The 19212-nt window shown below is 39.5% G+C and overlaps 1 protein-coding gene across 16 annotated transcripts in view; it reads right to left on the bottom strand.

The window, feature by feature from the left end:
• Positions 1–19212, bottom strand: part of TNS3 (tensin 3) — a 210936-nt gene that overhangs the window by 17977 nt on the left and 173747 nt on the right. For 14 of the 16 annotated variants that reach the window (XM_059850645.1, XM_059850654.1, XM_059850629.1 and 11 more), the window contains 5 exons: positions 10946–11117; positions 7929–8569; positions 7212–7298; positions 3116–3244; positions 733–846 (listed from right to left, as the gene is read on the bottom strand). In XM_059850645.1, the coding sequence (XP_059706628.1) occupies positions 733–846; positions 3116–3244; positions 7212–7298; positions 7929–8569; positions 10946–11117 (1143 nt within the window). The remainder of the gene's footprint in view (positions 1–732; positions 847–3115; positions 3245–7211; positions 7299–7928; positions 8570–10945; positions 11118–19212) is intronic. The other 2 variants (XM_059850682.1, XM_059850572.1) reach the window with 1 other exon arrangement.

Raw genomic sequence — 19212 nt, 5'->3', positions numbered from 1 at the left:
CCGGGCCCTTTGTTATGCAAAGAGTCAGCAGGTCATGGCCTCTTGCCTGGGACACCCATAGATCAATCTGCAGTTTGCACTTCCAGCAAACCCAGCTACCTTCACCAAACATATCCCTCAACATCTGACTGCCTGAATATTGATTTTAATTGGAAAAAAATTAAAAAACTTTCCACAAGTTGAGTTTCTTTTTCCCTGTAACTGGTTAGCATCTCCTTGTTTTCATCTCAACCCATAAGCTCTCCCGTCTTATTTTCCCCTCCTACCCCAAAGGAGTTAAAAGAAAATGAGTCAACAGCTAGGTAGGCTGTTTGCCATTACGGGTATTGTACTTCCATCATATTACATAAAATAATGTACTGACATAGCATAATGTACTTTGTGAATATCTCGCTCTGGCGTCATTTTTAGCCACCTAATATGCAGCATAAATATAACACAGGACAAAAGGTCCTGAATCAATTAGGATGGTAAGAGTGATTTAGCTCAGCTTTCTGCAGCTACATTGGTAGTGGCAGACAAGCTTGACTGTTTGAAGCTTGGTCACATGAATCTATGCTAGAGTGCCCTGCACATCTGCTTAAAGCAAATGTGTAAAAGGCTCCTGGAGCCTTGGAACAGAAGTCATCAGGACTCAAACAAAGTAGTCTCTCATTTGTATTCCATCCAAGTCAGCAGAGGCAAATGCCAACTGTTTCCATCTTCTCAGTCCCTGTGATGCACAGTACTCACCAAAATATGGTTCATTCGGGCATCCTTTCAAGCGTACCCCCTTTTGAGTACATTCAATCAGAAAATGCCTTACAAGTTCATTTGACGAATCTCCAACTGCGTTGAAAAAGAAAGCTCATAAAAAGAAGCAATTAACAGACAAGTCTCACAAACTAGGTATTTATGAAGCAGTTTTTCCACATTACTACCAAATGTTTAATATACAAAATGCAAAGAATACAATTAGACCTACTCTGCAAGTTACAAGATGTATTTAAAAAGTTGTTTTTCAAAAAACAAATAAGCAAACAGCTCACTTTAGCCAGCCAGAGGAAATAGTTTTATATTAAGTGACTGACATCCAAATATACACTGGTGTTCAAAAACATCCAAATGTGGTCCCAGCTGCAGATAGGAACAGAAATTTAGAAAATGAATGGTTAGAAATTTTGATGCACTTGCCCATTAAAAGAACTTGTATCCAAAGTGACAAGGAAGAAAAGTGTGAAAAAATATTCCCATTTCCAGTGATATTTCTGTTCACAGAAGTTACCCAGATTAAAAGAAGAGTAGATTAAGCTACACAAAGGTAATGATGGCAATTCTCTCAGTGCATTTTTACGTTTCCAAATGTCTGCAGTTTTATGCTATGTCTCTGCTCCTGAAAACAAACATTTACATGAAGCACTAGGGTTTCACTAGATTTTTAAGACAGTTTTAGTCTCAGGAATCAAAGACAAACCAAAATTGTAGAGTTGGATGAAAAGAGGAGATTCAAAGTCCAAGAGACGTGTAAAAAATCCCTCAAGATTTAACATTCTTTTAAACATGTACAGATATATGCAGATATATAATTAAGACAAATATTTCTTGGAAGATGGACTGACAGTATTTCATACCTGACTACAAAACTAATCCTTCTCCAAATAGTTAAAAGGTTATTTCATACCAACAGGACAAAGCTATCAAACCATTCAAACCTTAACAAAAGAGCTACAAACAGGTGCTCCCTTTGATCTATCAGGAAACACCTCAAGGGTTGACTTTCAGGACAATACAGATGAATGCATTAATATGGACAGCAAAAACTTCTGCACAAGCTAATATTGCACTGATGGCTTTTTCAAACAGCTTACTGTTTGCTGTTATGCTCTCACCAAATTAAAAATAAATTACTACAAGATCTGTGGGGAGGGGAAGCCTGGAACAAGAAACACTACAGGAAACAGAACCAATCTGTGCCTTCTGGGATGAAACAGGGGAAACCAGAAAAGCTAAGTATCATGAAGTGAGAAGTGAAGAATGCTAGTCTTACTACTACTAACATAAACTGTCTCTTAAAGCCTGGCAGAGTGTGAGCTTTCATGTCTTCCTGGACTTCACTAAGAAGAAAAGACTACTAGAAACACCTTACAAGCTACTTTCAATTTGCCTCCTAGTTGTTGCTATCACCACCTCAGTAGACCTATGCTGAGTTCATTACATAATCATTGGAGTGGTTCTGCTGAAGTTTATTGGCAACAAAAAGGACTACATGGCAAGTTGTTATTAAAAATTGTTTCAAGACACCAGATTAAAACAGATTCAAACTGTTACTGTAATAGAGGTGAACTGGTAATAGTTTCCAAAGAGTAAGCAAATCTAAACCAACAGCCAAACAAAAAAACAAACCAAAACAGCCAAAACCATACTTCCATAAAAACAACACTAAGAATAAATGCTTTCCTGTAATCTTAATTGCCTACCTCACCAGTCATTATGTACTAATGAAACATAATAAGCTTTGTAAAAGAAAAACAGCAGCAACAGAAACCACTCCACTAACCTTGCAGTAGTACAAATGGAACCAAGAACACTACAGATACGGGCTGCTGAGTTTCCATATACCAATTATTGATTTCTGCATGCTCTTCTCACTTTACCTTTCACAACCATCAGGCACAAGTTATATATGGAGGCACTAGAGCTGACAGAGTAGATATATAAATCACCACTTCTTTTAAACAATTATCCTTAGGAATCTCTTCAGATTTATATCGGAAAGAGAACTGTCTCAAAACAAAACTTTGGGATCAAAAATATTCAGCCCTCCAGCAAATGAAAACTTTACATTGTAGCCTGTGAATCAAATGCAAACTTCTGATTCCTAGGGAAGACCAGCTGCTGAGATGATACTGATTTTCATTAGGTTGATGAAGCACAACACATACAAAGCCACAACAGAAGACGTAGTGAAACCATATAGTGTAACAGGCATTGTATCCAGTCTCATTTAACAAAACAGCAAACGTATCCTTGCAATTCAAGTTGCACTTATGAGAAGAGGGGAAGATTCTAACAGATTGCTACCCACCAATAAGGACTACGTACTATGTATCCCTTTTTTAAAAACACACAGAAGTACCTTTCTTTAACTGTAGCACAGAAGGAGGTGGTGTGGCAACTTTCATTGCTAGCCCATAGGCTCCCCGGAAAGAATGACTGTCTCGAACAATGAAAGACCCAGGTTCCTTTTCCTTGAGAACAGCAATGGCTGCAAGGGATTCCAGAAAAAAAACAGAAAAACAGTTCAAGCACAATTCACACTCAAAAAGTACAGAAGTACAAATGTATAATGAATAGGACACCAGAAGAAGTAAGATCTTTTCCTCTATCCTCACTGCCATACAACAAAACACAATCGAGCGTATTTGGGGGACCTGAGCAGAAACACCTTGTCCAAATCTCACAGATACTTATTTTAAAAGAAGCCTGAAGTACAGAACCCTGATTTTTACTTAGGTTTTTAAACTAAGAGGAGTGCTGGGGTCCCACCAGAATTCCTATAACCAGTGCAAGAGCAAGTCTACTTCTGCTTAGATTTTGTCAATTTGTTAAAAGACTGCATAGCTCTCTGTAATTCTCACACTGACTAGACAGCACTGTTTTTCACTTCCTATTCAGACTCAACAGGCAGGTCAGACTCAACAGGCAGGACAGATTCATTTTCATCCACCACCAAGTTTTTGTCCCTGCAAAGCTACCTTACTGCCTTAGGAGTTTTGAAGCAAAGGAAAGAATGTAAGTGTATATTCTGCTCTTTGAAGTATTTTTCATCCGTATTTTGGGATCTCTTCTGCAAGTGCAATATGAAGTCCTCTCCAAGAGGGAACACTTGCAGGGAAATTGCTGCTACTTTGCACAAATCAGTTGCAGACTTTGAAATCTAGTAGCCCAAAATTTTAAACTTACTTTGAAAACAGACAAAAAGTTAATCTAATGATTGATATCAATAAAATTTTTGTGCTTTGCTTTCTTTCCTGCCCCATATAAGCTTTAGAAATATGTGTGTATACCGGTATACTTTGTTTCTAGAATTTCCATCCATCAGCATGCCTTCAGAGAAGCCCTAGAAAGAGCCCGAATTTGACACTGGACTCCTTAATTAACTGTTCATACAGAACATGGATATTATGCATATGGGGCACAAAGGCATATTTTGCAAGGCCTGAGCGATGTTTACAAAGCAAAGTTCATTTCATGAAAAAAGAGGAAGTAAAAAAAAAAAAAATTAGGAAAATGCAGACATAATTATCTCTTCTGTCAAAGCAAGTAAAGCAAACGTATGCATTCTATTATCTTCATCTGTCAGATGGCAAAGGAAGAACCTTTTTTCACAGCAATATGTCTTGTTTTGAGAGGATAAGGATGAATACACAAACCTCTGCAATTAAGCAGTACATAACACTTCTAAATAGAAAGGGATACAGTAATAATTTGTCACAGGAGCAGTCTGTGCACAAGGGAAAAAACAAACACAGGGGAAAAAAAAAATCAAAAAAGATCAGCAAGAGTACCTTAAAACATTTTTTTAAATGAAATTTTACTTCAAGGATGAAAAGAGGCATATTATAAGGTTGGAAAGACTATTGTTTCATTTGTTCAAGCAGTTAGGTTTTAAATTGCTTTATATCTACGTCCCTCACTGGACATACACCACGTGAGGTATTTTTCTGCATATTTAAAGACTCAGATTTCATTATGGGTGGTCAGTAGATAATGTGAAGGGGACTGGAGTGAAAGGACCAGCAAAGTATCATACAAAAATGAATTAATGTTTTGCTTTCTATGATCTTTATTCCCCAGGCACCCTATTAACCACAAAAGAACATCCTCACCATCTGAGAACATAACTAGACAGACACAGCAATTCATCATTTGCCAATAGCTGAAGTTCAAACTATTTTGGCTTAGTATGAATATCTTTCTCAATGTAAAACTAGTTAGTAATTTTTCCTTTTTTGACAGCCACATTTAAAAAAATGCCTACTTAAAGTCCTGCCTTATCTCATTACTCACAATTCACTACAGCTGACTATTACAGTATAAACACAAGCACAGTCAGACCAATTGCATTTGGAAAGCACTGTCAGAGACAAATGTTACGGTTCATGGCTGAAACATGGTTATAATAAAGGACTTTTGCCCATTATGGCAAAGTGTGTAACAAAGCTGCAGCAACAAAGCTGCACCAAAAAAACCCACGCCACCCTGAATGGGCCTCCTGACTGAAATCCTGAACTGTGAGTTAAGCCACATAAAAGAGCTTGAGGTAAGACAGAAGTGACTGTTTTTCAATCATCTCAGGTTTGAGGAGAAGGATGCATTCACAGGAGAGCCAAGCTCAGCAGCTGTCCTAAAAATCATCCCCAGCTGGCTTCAGGGTGGAGGCCATAGCCCACAGGCTTATCCGCAGACAGGTTTGCACAGACTCCTTCCCAGCAAAGGGGGGAGGAGGGCAGTTTTGGGTATATGTCATGACCTCTGGTCAGACACAGTGAACATTCCCCCTCCATTACACAAACTGGCTCAGCTGTAAAAGCCCCCAGTCTGGGAAAGCCACATTCACAGGACACTCACGTGAGGGGCAGCTGAGGAAGTGTCATAATCCAACAAAGACCCCTAAAGCACTCCCCAGACTCATTCCTGAGGCCCGGCACCACAGCACTATACACGATGCAAAGTGATGCAGCAGATTCAGTCTTACAAGAGAGAGTATCCCCCTTCAGGGGAGGTACCTGGGCTCGACTGGTATTAATCTTGGGACCCACAGAGGGGTGATACATTTCTACTTAATCGGTTCCTGTCATTCTTCCTGTCCCCCCCACAACCTCTTTTTCTATTTCTTTCTCTTTCTCTATCATTTACTGTTAAATAAAATACATCCATTTTTTGGTATCAACATTTAACCTTGTTTAGTTTTAGTCTCGTTTCACAGAATATTCAAACCTGAAGTTTCTATCCAGAATCCACAGAGAGCTCACTTTGCTCCTCTATGATTAGTGGATTATAACAAGCACCCAGCATGCTTATATATGTACTGTTGTAGGGACAGTGTGTAAGTTCATAGAATCATGGAAGAATGGCCAGGATTGGAATGAACCTTTAAAATCATCTACTTCCAATGCTCCTGCCATGAACACAGACAACTTTCATTACACCAGAGCCATATCCAGCCTGGTCTTGAATATTTCCATGTCTGGAGGGCATCCCACAGCTGCTCTGGGCAGTCTCTTTCAATGCCTCACCACCCTCAAAGTAAAGATTTTTTTCCTAATATTTAATCTAAACCTACTTTCAGTTTGAAACCATTTCACCTTGCCCTGTCACCACTACATGTTCTTCTAAAAAGTCCCTCTCCATCCTTCTTGTAGGCTCTACTCAGGTACTGGAAGGCTGCAATTAGGTCACTCTGAAGCTTTTCCTTCTCCAGACTGAAAAATCTCAATTCTCTCAGCCTTTCCTCACAGGAAACATGCTCCATCCCTCTAATCAACTTTGTGGCCCTCCTCTGTACTCGCTCCAACAGGTCTACATCTTTCCCGTATGACGGATGCAGTACCCCATGTGCTCATAAGTATTAATTTTCACACAGGCAATAAAGATTTCTTCAGTTTACTGAATAATACATCGACATATAAAAGTGCTGTAACTGCATCATACATCATAAAGATGTTGTTCCATGGTAGTGACCTTTAAGAAATAATGTATGGCACCTGACATTGAAATTCAGGCTATAAAATGACTGGTGGGTGAGCATGCCTTTGTGGTGACCTAGCTAATGAATTATTCTGAGATCATGTCAGAACAGCACACTTACACTCAAAAGATTTCAGAGAGCAGACAGCCATTTGGTGTTATTTCATACATATCTGCCATTCAAAAATCTGCAGCTTCACAACAAAGAGCATTTGCAGCAGCTACCACAGGTAGATCTCTATTACTTCATAGTTACTTCAGTTAGGTTAATAATTTGTTTGATTAACTGCATATTTTTCAGGACTATTTGACTGCCCTCCACACTCAAATTCAGCCTTTCAACAAAAGAAACAAGAGAGGTTGTCTATGGCCCTTCTAAGTTTTATATTTCTTTTAGAGATCAGGTATGTAACTAAAATCAAGACCTCAGCAACTAGCTTTTCTATGAACGTATATGTCAGAATATTTATCAATTGATATACCTTGTTCTCTTGAAATATCTGGCTTATACCAGAACTTGGATGTGTCCTGAACAAATTTTACGGTCACATGTTTATCAGCTGTGTTTTCTGTGAAATAAAAAGGAAAAAAAGTCAAGAATTTTTTAAAATATAAAAGTGTTTTTACTTTTCTTTCCAACTTCCAATCACCATGATTACTCAAAAACCTCACAATTAGGACAGTTTAGAGAAACTGAGCTGTTTTAGAACCAGCAAATATAATAACATACACTAAGATTTTGAAAGCATGTTCGATGTCTCATTTTGCAAAATCCTAAAATATTAAAATCTTTTAGTTATAAAGTTGCATTAAATACAAATTTCTCAACAGGGCCCAAAGAACACACATGTACATCTTTTACTTTTCTTGGCACAACTCTAAAAGGTACAGAGAGAAGCCGGCCCTTTTTAAAAGAAATTGACCTCAACATCAATCCATTGTAATCTGACAGCTGAAAAGGTAAGCTGACCAATGGCTGGCTTCTAGGAAGCAGAGGAATAAATCTGAAGCCTTGTTTCCTGAATAATGCATCCAAAGACAGGGAACTGGCACCATTTACTGCAAACATTCAAGTCCTCTGTGCCATTTTCATTCCATTACTTTTTTTTTTCCCTCTCCACTTCTAAAACCCCCACAATTCTTTCTATAAACTCATATAAAATCTAGCGTATTTTGCATTTCTCTGATACAGAACCTACCTGGCACTGGGGAAGGGCTTAACATTTTTGAGAAATCTGGGAGGACATTTGGGAAGGGAATGCTGATTGTGCTTCCACTGTGAGGGCTAGAGAAGCCACTTGAAGAAGGTGACACAGAGCAAAAGGAACGTTCTCCTTCAGAGGATCTCTTCTTCTCTGGAAGAGGTGGTTGAGCATGTAGGTTCCCTCCATGGTGATCCAGAACTGCACTGTTCTGGCTGTTGTGTCCAGAGGCCACTGTAAGAAAGTTTTGTGACAAAAAGTCATTGTCATCAGCACTTGGCACTGATGAGCTCAGCGTTTTAGATGTGCTAGCACCGGCTATGCAAGCAGCTTGTGTCTCCTCTCGGGGGGAGCTACTGTCCCTGGTACCAGTGCTGTAGCTCAGGTAGGCATGGGCACTGCTGCTGATATCATGTTCTTGGTGTGGCTTTGCTGGTGAACTCTCCAGGCTGCCCAGGGTGACAACTTGCATTCCTGGAGTTTGGAAATGAGACAGGAGAGAGACATCCTGCACAGCACTTGAAAATTCAGAGGGCACAAGGTAACCTCCTGGCTGCCTGGTGTTTCCCACTGAAAACTGGGTTGACAGGGAAGCTTTAGAGCCGTTTTCAAGCCAAGGATATTCTGCAGCAGAAGAGCTGTCAAAAAAAAAAAAAAAAGCCAAAAATTGAACACAAAAACAAAACACCAGCCACATCATTCCCTCAAAATGTTACTGTACAACCCATACTTCAGTGGTCATTGAAAGAAATGTAACAAGACACTCAGGACAAAAAAAAAATCCCAGGGTGCTCTTTGAAAACATGCTGGACCAAACAGCTAGATCAAGGGATTCCAACCTCAGCCTGACCAGTAACTTCTTCAATGTCCATCCATTATGCTCTATCTTATCTCACCCTCCACCTAGCCATGTTGATGGGACAGTTTCTGAGTTTGCACGGTAAACCAGTTCATGAAATTAATGACAGCTAAAATACTTCTCCCTGTTTGAGGGGTTTAATTTTAATATGAATCAGTTTATGAAAGCTGTTTGCAGCACTGCATCACATACAGCAGTCCTAATGAGCTGAAGTGCTACCTGAAAAATAACAATAGGAGGCAACAATTTCTTATGCCAAAGCTGCATAGAGGTAGAGGTTTATGGAAGAAACATGACACGGCCATACCAGCTCTTGCATGCAGAGTGTCTTAGGCTCACCAGGATAAAAATGAAAAATAAATGGGCTGAGGAGGTGGTTATGCACCATCACACAACAAATCAGTAACTATGATAATGGTAAGAACACAGTTCACAAGGAATAAGTTGCAGACCAGATCTATTTAAATGCAATTTATATTAAAAACAAAAAAAAAAAAGAGAGGAGGCAAGTCTAGTGGTTAATTTATTAGACAGTGGAAAAACTCTGATTTATAGAATTAAATATTTCAACAGTAAACATTCTCTTTTTCTACTGCGTAGCAATTCTGCCTGTTCAAGTAAAAAAAAATAAAAAAAAAGTCCTCCCAAACAAAAGAAATCTGATAAAATCATTTGATAAAAGTTTAAGCTGTCTCCTTGCTTCTGAAAATGAAATGCCCTTAGGCTGTAGCTGGAAAAGATTACTAATATTACCAAATCCAGAGAGAACAAACTCATTGTGAAATGCAAAGAGAAAAAGCTGACATAAGATATACATCGAAAAAGAAAGGATTTTTAATTAAAAGGGAGTTGTGGAAATGAATGCCAGTAGATTTAAACAGCTCAAATTAGAAAGGGCATTAAAGAAATGGAAGGTAAGCATACTGAAGAAGACATTGCTGCAAGAAAAAACCTTTCCTCTAGAGCTGCGACTATCTCCTAGGTGAAATAAAAAAATCATAGAAAAAATATTTAGAAAGAAGCAAACAAAATTTTCTAGATAAAGTCTGAAGTAGGAATGTAAACTTGATAATGACTGAATTGCCTGATAAGCTTTTAATACATATCCACTTGTAACTGTCACACTGCCTCCTCTGCAGCAAATACCAAAATATTTTGTTCCATCTTAAGGTTCACATTCGTAATCACAAAACCAAAACATTCTTTCACAGTCTCAGTACTGACTGAAAATGAAACTGATTAGATTGGAAGATAAATAAAAGATAAATAGGTAAAGACATACTTGAAGTACTGACACTCTGACACTCCCACCAGAAATATTCCAAAATACTTACTGAGAAAAAGGAGCAAAATAGCTAAAAACAAGAATAGGATAATTAGCCAGAAAGGAATGTTTTTGCAGACAGATAGACAAGGTAACTTCTTTAGGTCTCATGTATCACCTTGTCTATTGAGAAAACACAGCACACAGCTAATGACTGATCATGCATTGCTATGGTCTTCTGAACATTCTAACTAGAGACTCCTTGTTTGTTCGCTGTTTCTTGCCATTTCTTAGCTTAAGCTGTAAGCTCCTTTGGACAAGAACTAGTTTGTAAATTTATACAGTTCACACTACTGTCCAGAGCCCTACATGTTTACCACAATCTAACTGTAAAACAATAAAATTTCTAAGCTTGCTGATCAGTTGAAAGGTAATCAGCTATACACTACCAAAGCAAATCTACTGACATTTTACTGACTAAAAACATATGTCTGCAGTGAGAAGAGTGCTCCCTTTCTCTCATATACAGCTTATTCCAATGTGAATTTTCATGACATGGCTTTAAGTTAAACATCAGAGATGCCAGTTAAGCACACAAAAAATATATATGAGCTTACCTATGAGCTATATATATGTGCTAGTACAAATAACATAACTGAGCTATAAAATTCTATCTGTCTTCTCACTTATCTCTAAAGCTAATTGTGTCCCTCACATAAAAGTAACACCTCCGTTTGTGTTAAAATCCATCCAATGGACTCCAACATTAAATGTCACAACCCACCTCAAAGTTCTTAGAAAATGATCTGCAGTGAAGATGCAAGCATAATGTCTTGTCTGGGAACTATCATTATGAGAACTAAACAATAATGTAGGAGAATCTTTTCCTACCTTTCTGCCCCCGGGATAGGACTGCTATTTGCAACAGTACATGAAGACGCAAAACAGCGCTGAAAAGAGGGATCAGTCTGCATGTTGGCCCTCAGCATAGAAGAGTTAGTGCCCACGGTGCCATCAGACATCACCACAGAGAGGTTAATGGCTTCCATGTAACTTTGAGATTCTGCAGCAAAGAAAACAAAGTAAAGGCAAATTTAAAAACAACATGCATTTTTATGAACCTTGTACTGAAAAATGTGTTCATAACATAGTTTGGTTTTCTCTTAATAAGATTACAAGGAAGATTTTTTGTTTGTTTGTGCAGTAGATATTATTTCACAAAATTATCTTGATTGCTGAAAACACCCAGCAGGTCAAATAGCAGAGGGAATAGAGATTACAGAATTGCTACACTCAAACTGTTTGATCACTTCTCCAGAATACATTCTCTAGCCCTAAAGATGAGAATGGACTGTTTGTTCCAAGATGCTTTACATTTCACAGTCCACAGTGCTAATCAGGTATGTCTAGTCAAGTGCACCACTTGCACTTAAAATACCAGTAGAAAACTGGGTGTCCTGGTCCCAGCCACTACAGAACTAATTTTTGCAGTAGGCCAGCACCTGGAGTTACTGTATACCACCTCATATCATTGCTGGGGCTGGGGGGAAGGGAGTCTCTTCCAGGGAGAAAAGGTCCCTTCTGGTTAAGAAAGCATGGCGGAGGGAACAGGTGGTGGTAGTAGAAAGCTGGAGAGTCTCAAGGTAGGGCCCACTTGCTGAATGGGGCAGGGACCTGATGGATAAGGACACAGATGACAGGGAGGTACAGCCTTCTTCATATCAGTCTTTATCACTGAGACAGGCCTTTGGGAACCTCAAGCCCCTGAGATCACAGGAAAAATCAGGATCAAAACATACCCTCAGTAGAGGAGGACTAAGCAAAGGAGAACTAAAACTAACTGGACATATTTGAGTCCACTGGGGACTGAGAGGTTGAATACATGAGAGCTGAGGGAGCTGGCTGATACCCTGCAAGACATTCTTGATAATCTTTAAAAGGTCTCCATGACCTTTTGGAGAGATTCTTAAGAAGGGAGCAATTATCACTCACTGCTCTAAGAAAGGTATGAAGGATGATCCAGAGAATTGCAGGCTTGGTTAACCTAACCCCAATCTCTGGAAAGGTGATGGAGCAACTAACCCTGGAAATCACTTCCAAACACATGGCAGAAAAAGGATTGAGAATTGTCAGCATGAATTTACAAAGCGGGAATCATGCATATAAACCGAGAACTTTCTTCAGTAAACTGACTAGCTTAGTGGCCAAGGGAAAAGCAGTGGATGTTGCTTATTTTTACTTTAATAAGGGTTTTATCTTGGTCTTCCATAATATCCTCATAAACACACTGATAAAACAAGGGTTAGATAAGTGGAAGTGAGATCTAATAAAAACTGCCTGAATATCTGGGCCCAGAGGCTGGTGATCAGCTGCAGCTAGTTCACTAGAAGGCAAGTCATAGCATTATACCCTGATAATGGGACCAACAGGGGCTGATACTAGGACCAATAGTCTTCAACATCCTTCATTAGCAACACTGATAATAGGATAAAGTTTCATCATCAAGTTTTGCAGACAACAGAAAACTGTTATTGACAAACCAGATGGTTGTGCTGCTATTCAGACGTGGGAGAAATGGGAAAAAAGGAATCTCAAATTCAACAAGAAGAAATAGGAAATCTTAAGTTTCCTATTTAATCCAAGAAGAAAAGAAAACTTAAGTTCAACAAGAAGAAATACAAACTCCTGCAACTGAGAAAGAATAATCTGTGCACATGTTGGGGTGGACTGGCTGGAGACAGTTCTGTGGAGAAGGACTTGGTGGTTCTCATGGACAATGAGCTGACCATGAGCCAGCAATACAACTCCACAGCAAAGGTGGGGAATAGCATCTCGGCTAGCATCACAAGGTCCTGCCAGCAGATCAAGGGAGGTGATCCTTCCTCCCTGATTAGCATTAAAGGCCACATGTGAAGCTCGGTGCCTATTTATGGGCTCCTCAGTACACAAGAGACAGGGATTTGCTTGAACAAGTCCAGCACAAGGTCACAAAGACACCATCACTGGGACTGAAGCATCTTTTATAGAAGCAGGGGCTGAGTCCCAGACAGCTGGGACTGCACGGTCTGGAGAAAAGAAAGCTCAGGGGTAAATAATCACTGTGTGCATAAACCTGGTGTGAAGGCCTGAAGGTGCCTTCTGCTCACAGGATGAGAAAACAACACAACAAAAGGGGTTTAAAGTTTAGCAGCACCGAGCAGCACATGGTTTACCTGTTGTGCTGGTTTTGTCCAGGGTAGAGTTAACTTTCTTCACAGAAGCTGGTATGTGACTGTTTTGGATTTGTGCTTAACACAGTAATGATAACACAGAGATATTTTTGTTAGTGCTGAGCAAGGCTTACAGAGAGCCAAGGCCTCTCCTGCTTTTCATACTGCCACGCTGGCAAGGCACGGGTGCACGGGAGGCTGGGAGGAGACAGCCAGGACAGGTGACCCCCACTGATCAGAGGGATATTCCCCATCACATGACATCATGGTCAGTATACAAAATGGGGGGAGGAAGGAGGAAGGCGAGGACATTTGGAGTGATGGTGTTTGTCTTCCTAAGTGACCATTACATGTGATGATGGGCTCTGCTCTCCTGGAGATAGCTGAACATCTGGCTGCCCATGGGAAGAAGTCATTCTTTGTATTGTGTTGCTTTTGTGTATGGAGCTTTTGCTTTCCCTCTTAACTGTCTTCATCTCAACCCATGAGTTTTCTATCTTTTACCCTTCCAATTCTCTCCCCAATCCTAGGGGCTGGAGAGTGACCAGCAACTGCACTGGGCTTGGCAGCTGGCTGGGCTTAAAACATGACACCTGCGCAGCTACAGTTTCCAGGTGTGACTTTGTCCACATCACACAGACAAAGAAGCAAAACAACTGTAAGCCTTATTTCCTAACAGCCTGCAAACAGCACCAGACTGAAATATGAAATATGTTAAACTCAATTATACTGCACATAGATACTATAGGATACAGTTAAAACAGATGCATTTAGATGAGGAATAATGTGGATGCTATTACTGCAGAGCTTTATACAGGACCAGTTTCACCCCGTTTTTCAGAGGTACACTTAAATAAACAGTCAAGCCCTAATGGAGATTACATTTTATTATTCTGTATTAGTATTAAAAAGTCAACACCTATTCACATAGCTCCAGGCTCAACCACACTGTTTTCCACAACAGCAGACTATAATACTACAAATGCCCATGCATCTGATTAGCTTCATTCACCTGAATAGCCCTACTGACCTCAACATTGGCAGGACTAAAACCCAGTAAGACAATCAGAGACGAAACAATCTCTAATTACTGTCTCTTAAGTTGATATACTTCCAAAGAATCAGGGAGGGGGAAAAAAGAACCCAAACGCAAGGAAATCAGGGAATAAATCCACTCCTACAAAGAGTTAAGATCACAGTAATGCATTTTTTCCCTAAGCAAATATTCCTAATGTAAAAAGCCACTGAAAACAACTCAAAAAGAATATTGTTTTCCCTTCAATTCATGGCAGAGCTTGGTTCTGCTATTACTTGAATGAGGAGTGTGCAAGGTACTTAAAAGATATGTCTGAGACAAGAAAATCTGCAAGTTAGTGCCCTGACTATAAACCATCTGAATTCATCACACAGCACACACTGATCAGAGCAAACATTTAATTGGATGAGGAAAACAAAAAACCGCGTTTTAACAACAACTGTCTTTTAACTACACCATTACTTTAACAATATTCACAACAGACACAGAAATGAACTTCAAGGAAATACTGCAGAAATGTTTTGTGTGGAAGAGCTACAGAAATCTGAATTTGTATTTACCAGATCAGCTACATTATAGTAATCCTCACACTGGTGCAAATAAGAGTCAGAAAAGCTGGTTTCACAAACCCATATTGGTCAACTTGATGTATGTAGTGTAATATGTAATATAAAGTAATTCATGCTTAAGGGGAAAAACTTATAAAATAAAAATTGTAAAGTGGATTTAACATCCTACGAGCCTCTGATCACCTGGAGACAGATTACCACACTGGAATTACGAAACTCCTGGTGGCAGCAGGAGAAGAATGCTTTGTTAACTAATAAAAGAAGGTTGCTGGCACAGAGATGGGCTTCCCCCGAACCATCAAGGAACACCCAAGGACGATCAGCACTTGGTAAGTATCATCAACCAAAGGAACCAAAGTCTTCGAGAAACATATGAAGTCTTCATTACAATCCCAAACTTATCTCCACATGCTTGCTTCTTTTCAGGTCTCTGTCTCTCCTGATACCAGAATATATAGGGGAGTCACTGGAATCCAGTTACCAAGAGTCTGGGGGCAAAGAGGGGAGTGGCACTCCTTCTGAAATAGCTTAAAATCTCTCACTCTAGTAAGAGCAGAACTACGTGCATTAGAGTTAGTCCAACAGATTTACACAGCAAATTCCACTTCTTCTACAGCACTTGCTGAATAAAGGGACCAAGGCTTGATTCTTCCCTGTTTCAGGCCTTGGATTGCTGCTATTATCTTAAGAGCTTGAGGGAAGGACCACTGTCATGTCACATGTGCATTTCCACACCCCATTTTCACAGGTGTAAAATACTAAACATAGAGTGAAAAACCACTGGCAGCCCGGCATCTAAATTGCACAAAAAACACAAACTCAGTACAACTCTTCCCAGGCTAGAAACAAGTATATCTTTAAGAAACTTCCCATGAAACCAGCCTTGTTTTTACTTCAATTAAAAACAAACCGGCTGGATACTTTGGCTATGTCCCCTCAGTGTCTGATGCAGAGTTCACTGGTCAGCTGTTAACCCTTTATCTCACGGAATCAATAATTCTGCAATTTCATAGCTTCTACAGAATTAACTAGCCTGGCACATTTGACAGAAAGCAAAGCATCACTGCTTCTTGGTTCAGGCCCCAACCATGCCATTTAGAGCCGTGAAAACACTGTCAATGTAAAAGTGCAGCTCTCCACTTCAAGAAGTGACATGACAAAGCCAGGATCATTCATGTTTCTATCTTTTCATGCACCCAGGTCACATGTACATTTACCATCACTGATCATCATCTTTAAAGGCAGGAGCTTAGAAAGGAGCTGGACTCTGCACCATACCCTACTGGAAAATGACATTAAGAAAAGAATACTAATTGTGTCAATGTGCAAGGCACCAAAATATCCAGTTCACTCTTCTACTTGGCAGCAAGAGGTAAAACCTGTAGAAGTTGCAGGCTTTTTTCAGTTGTAAGCAGAAACTGTTGGGTGTGCCGACCACACAGCAATATAAAGTAAGATCTTACAGATTAACCCATACTTTAATCTATTAACCTATTGGAAGAAAGAAGAAAAAGGAAGCCGTCCCCACACGCCCCCCAAAAAACCCCCAAAACCAAACAAACAAAAATCCCCACAAAACAAAACCCCCAACCAACCAACCAACCAACCAACCAACCAACCAACCAACCAACCAAAAAAACCACACACAAAAAAAAAAACCCCAAAAAATCAAACCTACCAGAAAAGAAAAAAACCCAGAGTAGCTTAACCCACACTATGGTCCAGATAAAAGACAGGTAACAACACTCAGTCATTTCACTACCATACCTTGTATTTTTGTAGGTTTTCACACTTTTCAAACTTTGTAATACTTTTTGTGAGAAGGTGTTAGTTAATGTGGATTCTATCAGCTTGAAAACTCAAGTAATGATCCTCAGTTACATCTTCTGGGGAAAGGGAGCTTAAAGTCAGTATTCTGCTTCCAAAACACCGAGCTCATTACCTCACAACTATCTGAGGCTAATATAAAAGCTGAATGGACAGAGAAAATAATACTGCTCTGAAATAAGCCAAAGTAATGGCCCACTTGAGCCAGGTAACAAACTAATGCTTTTCCAAGTCTATTTGCACTGTAAGATTCTCACAGGTTATCTACCTTCTCTTTCACTCCCTTGCTTTTCCAAATGCAAAGGTGCCAAAAATGGTAAGAGAGACCAGCAGTCTCTCCTGCTTTCGGCCAAAGTACTAACTCTACTGAAATTCTGACCCTTTAAACTTGTTACATTCTGCTTTCAATTTCACTAAAATACAGTGAACCAAATTATTCCCTTATATGAAATCCAACAACTTTGGTCACACTGCTCCTTCCCTTTCACAGAATATGTGGAAATCAATAAAGGATGCCTAAAGTCTTGTCTTTTATAACTTCAGATACCAGGGGATGGAATAACTTTTTTGTGTCTTTTGCACAGTACATGCTTTCCTATTCAACGTTAAGTAGCTCCACTCTTCATTTAGAAGGAGTACATGTCATGAACCAACATGGAGACACCTTCAGTTCCCACACTTCCCGAAGACCCACTAATACCAAGCAGAGAAAATGTAACAGGATTTTTCATGTTTGTGAAGGAAAAGACAAAATTACTATTGCTAGGAGATTCTGCTAATGCCTGTTTTGAGTGGACCAACTCTTCACAAATAATCAGGCTGAACCTGGGGCAAGTCATTAAGACAGCGGTTCTAGCATCCAGGCATTAACCTCTCTGCACAAAAAAAGGTCAGCTTTAGTTGCTTCATCTGAGAAGAATCTCAGTGGAATATGTATTACATGCTTGGATATTACAGAAAATACAACAATGGAGTGACTGACAACCTCAGAAATAAAACAGCCCATCTGGAGAGGCAGTAAAATATTTTTCAGGGACGTTTATTTGGTGAAGAAATAACACGTTCAACAGTTAGAACCCAAATTGCTAATAATGAAATGTAATGTACACTACAGTACTGAAGGTTTTTAACTTCATGCAATTACTTATTGTGTGCATTTAGAAAGGATTCACTGTGTTTTGGGAGCCTGTCAAATGAATTTAGAATTTAAAAAAAAAAAAAAAAATCATTCTTGCCTTATGCCCTAAAGAGAGCTGTCACCCCCTGAGGAAGCATCCTTGGCACAGCAGCCTTCCCCAGCCACCACGAGGTGAGGAAGGCTGGCATTTCACCACCCTCAGGGCAGACTCTGGCCTGCCAGCAAGATGCATGACGAAAGTGGGGGTGTATTGCTACATTCCTGTGTTCTGCAAGCTCTAGCTCCCTTAACAGCCTGCCAGTAACAGCCATACACAGTCTCTGAAGCTATGCCAGGTGTCAGCTTATCTCCAGACAACCACAGGCTGACACAATTAACAGCATTTACCCTCTGCACATCGATCAGAATCAAAAGTATGATTCACCAGACCACACTTTACCCCATCCTAAAGCCCTAAGACCTGCATTATATGGTTTCTCTTCTGAGAAAACAGATAGACTGTTTTACAGGTAACCTGGTATCATACATTCATTCAAACACCAAAATACAAATAACTCCTATTTGCTCAGCATAATAACAATACAGCATCTTGAAAGCAGTAAAATCCTTATCATGACTTTCTGAAAGGCTTTCATATGCTAATTCATTTCATTCTCCCAAGTGGTACCAGGGGAAGAAAAGAAACTTCCCCAAGGACTAAAGCAATCAGTTGCATATATCTTTTAATGTATTTTAAAAGATCTTGCAGATGCTGTGCTACTGACTTTAAGCAAGCTTTGCTGTCTTAGGAATGCAAATCAGCTGCAGAGGCATGTCCTCAAGACTTCCAGATCACATGTAACATAAAATGTGATTAAAACACTCTTTAGGAGACAATCACTATCAGTACCTAACACATAAACAAGAGAACCCCTATTCTGTCTCTATGTACAGCAGCTCACTCAGTAGTGGGAAAAAAAAATCAAATAAAACAATTAGAAACTAACATGTCCACATTAAGTTTACACAGCAAATTAGTAAAATGCTTTTAGAGACAGACCATTCCATTCTTATCATGGTTCATCTCATAATAGAATTTCAGACACATTGCTGAATACAACAATTTTCATCAAACCATACAACTAAATTGCAATAGTTTTAGAGAAGAAAAAAGAACCTACGAAACATGCATATAGTAACTTCCAATGAACAGCAATACTTTTTCAGGAAGAATGCATTGAAAGACCAAGCACCTTTCAAGAAAAGAGTAAAATAGCAGCAATGAGCTCCAAAGTTCATTATCCATTAAAATAGCTTGAAATGTTGGAGATGCAGGTCTAAGCTGTGTCTGTGCTGAAGTGAAAAGTGCCACTCATGTCTACCGACAAGATACACTGCAA

The sequence above is a fragment of the Haemorhous mexicanus genome, chromosome 1 (genome assembly GCF_027477595.1).
Source record: "Haemorhous mexicanus isolate bHaeMex1 chromosome 1, bHaeMex1.pri, whole genome shotgun sequence".
NCBI lineage: Eukaryota > Metazoa > Chordata > Aves > Passeriformes > Fringillidae > Haemorhous > Haemorhous mexicanus.
This window is presented reverse-complemented; position numbering and strand designations above follow the sequence as displayed.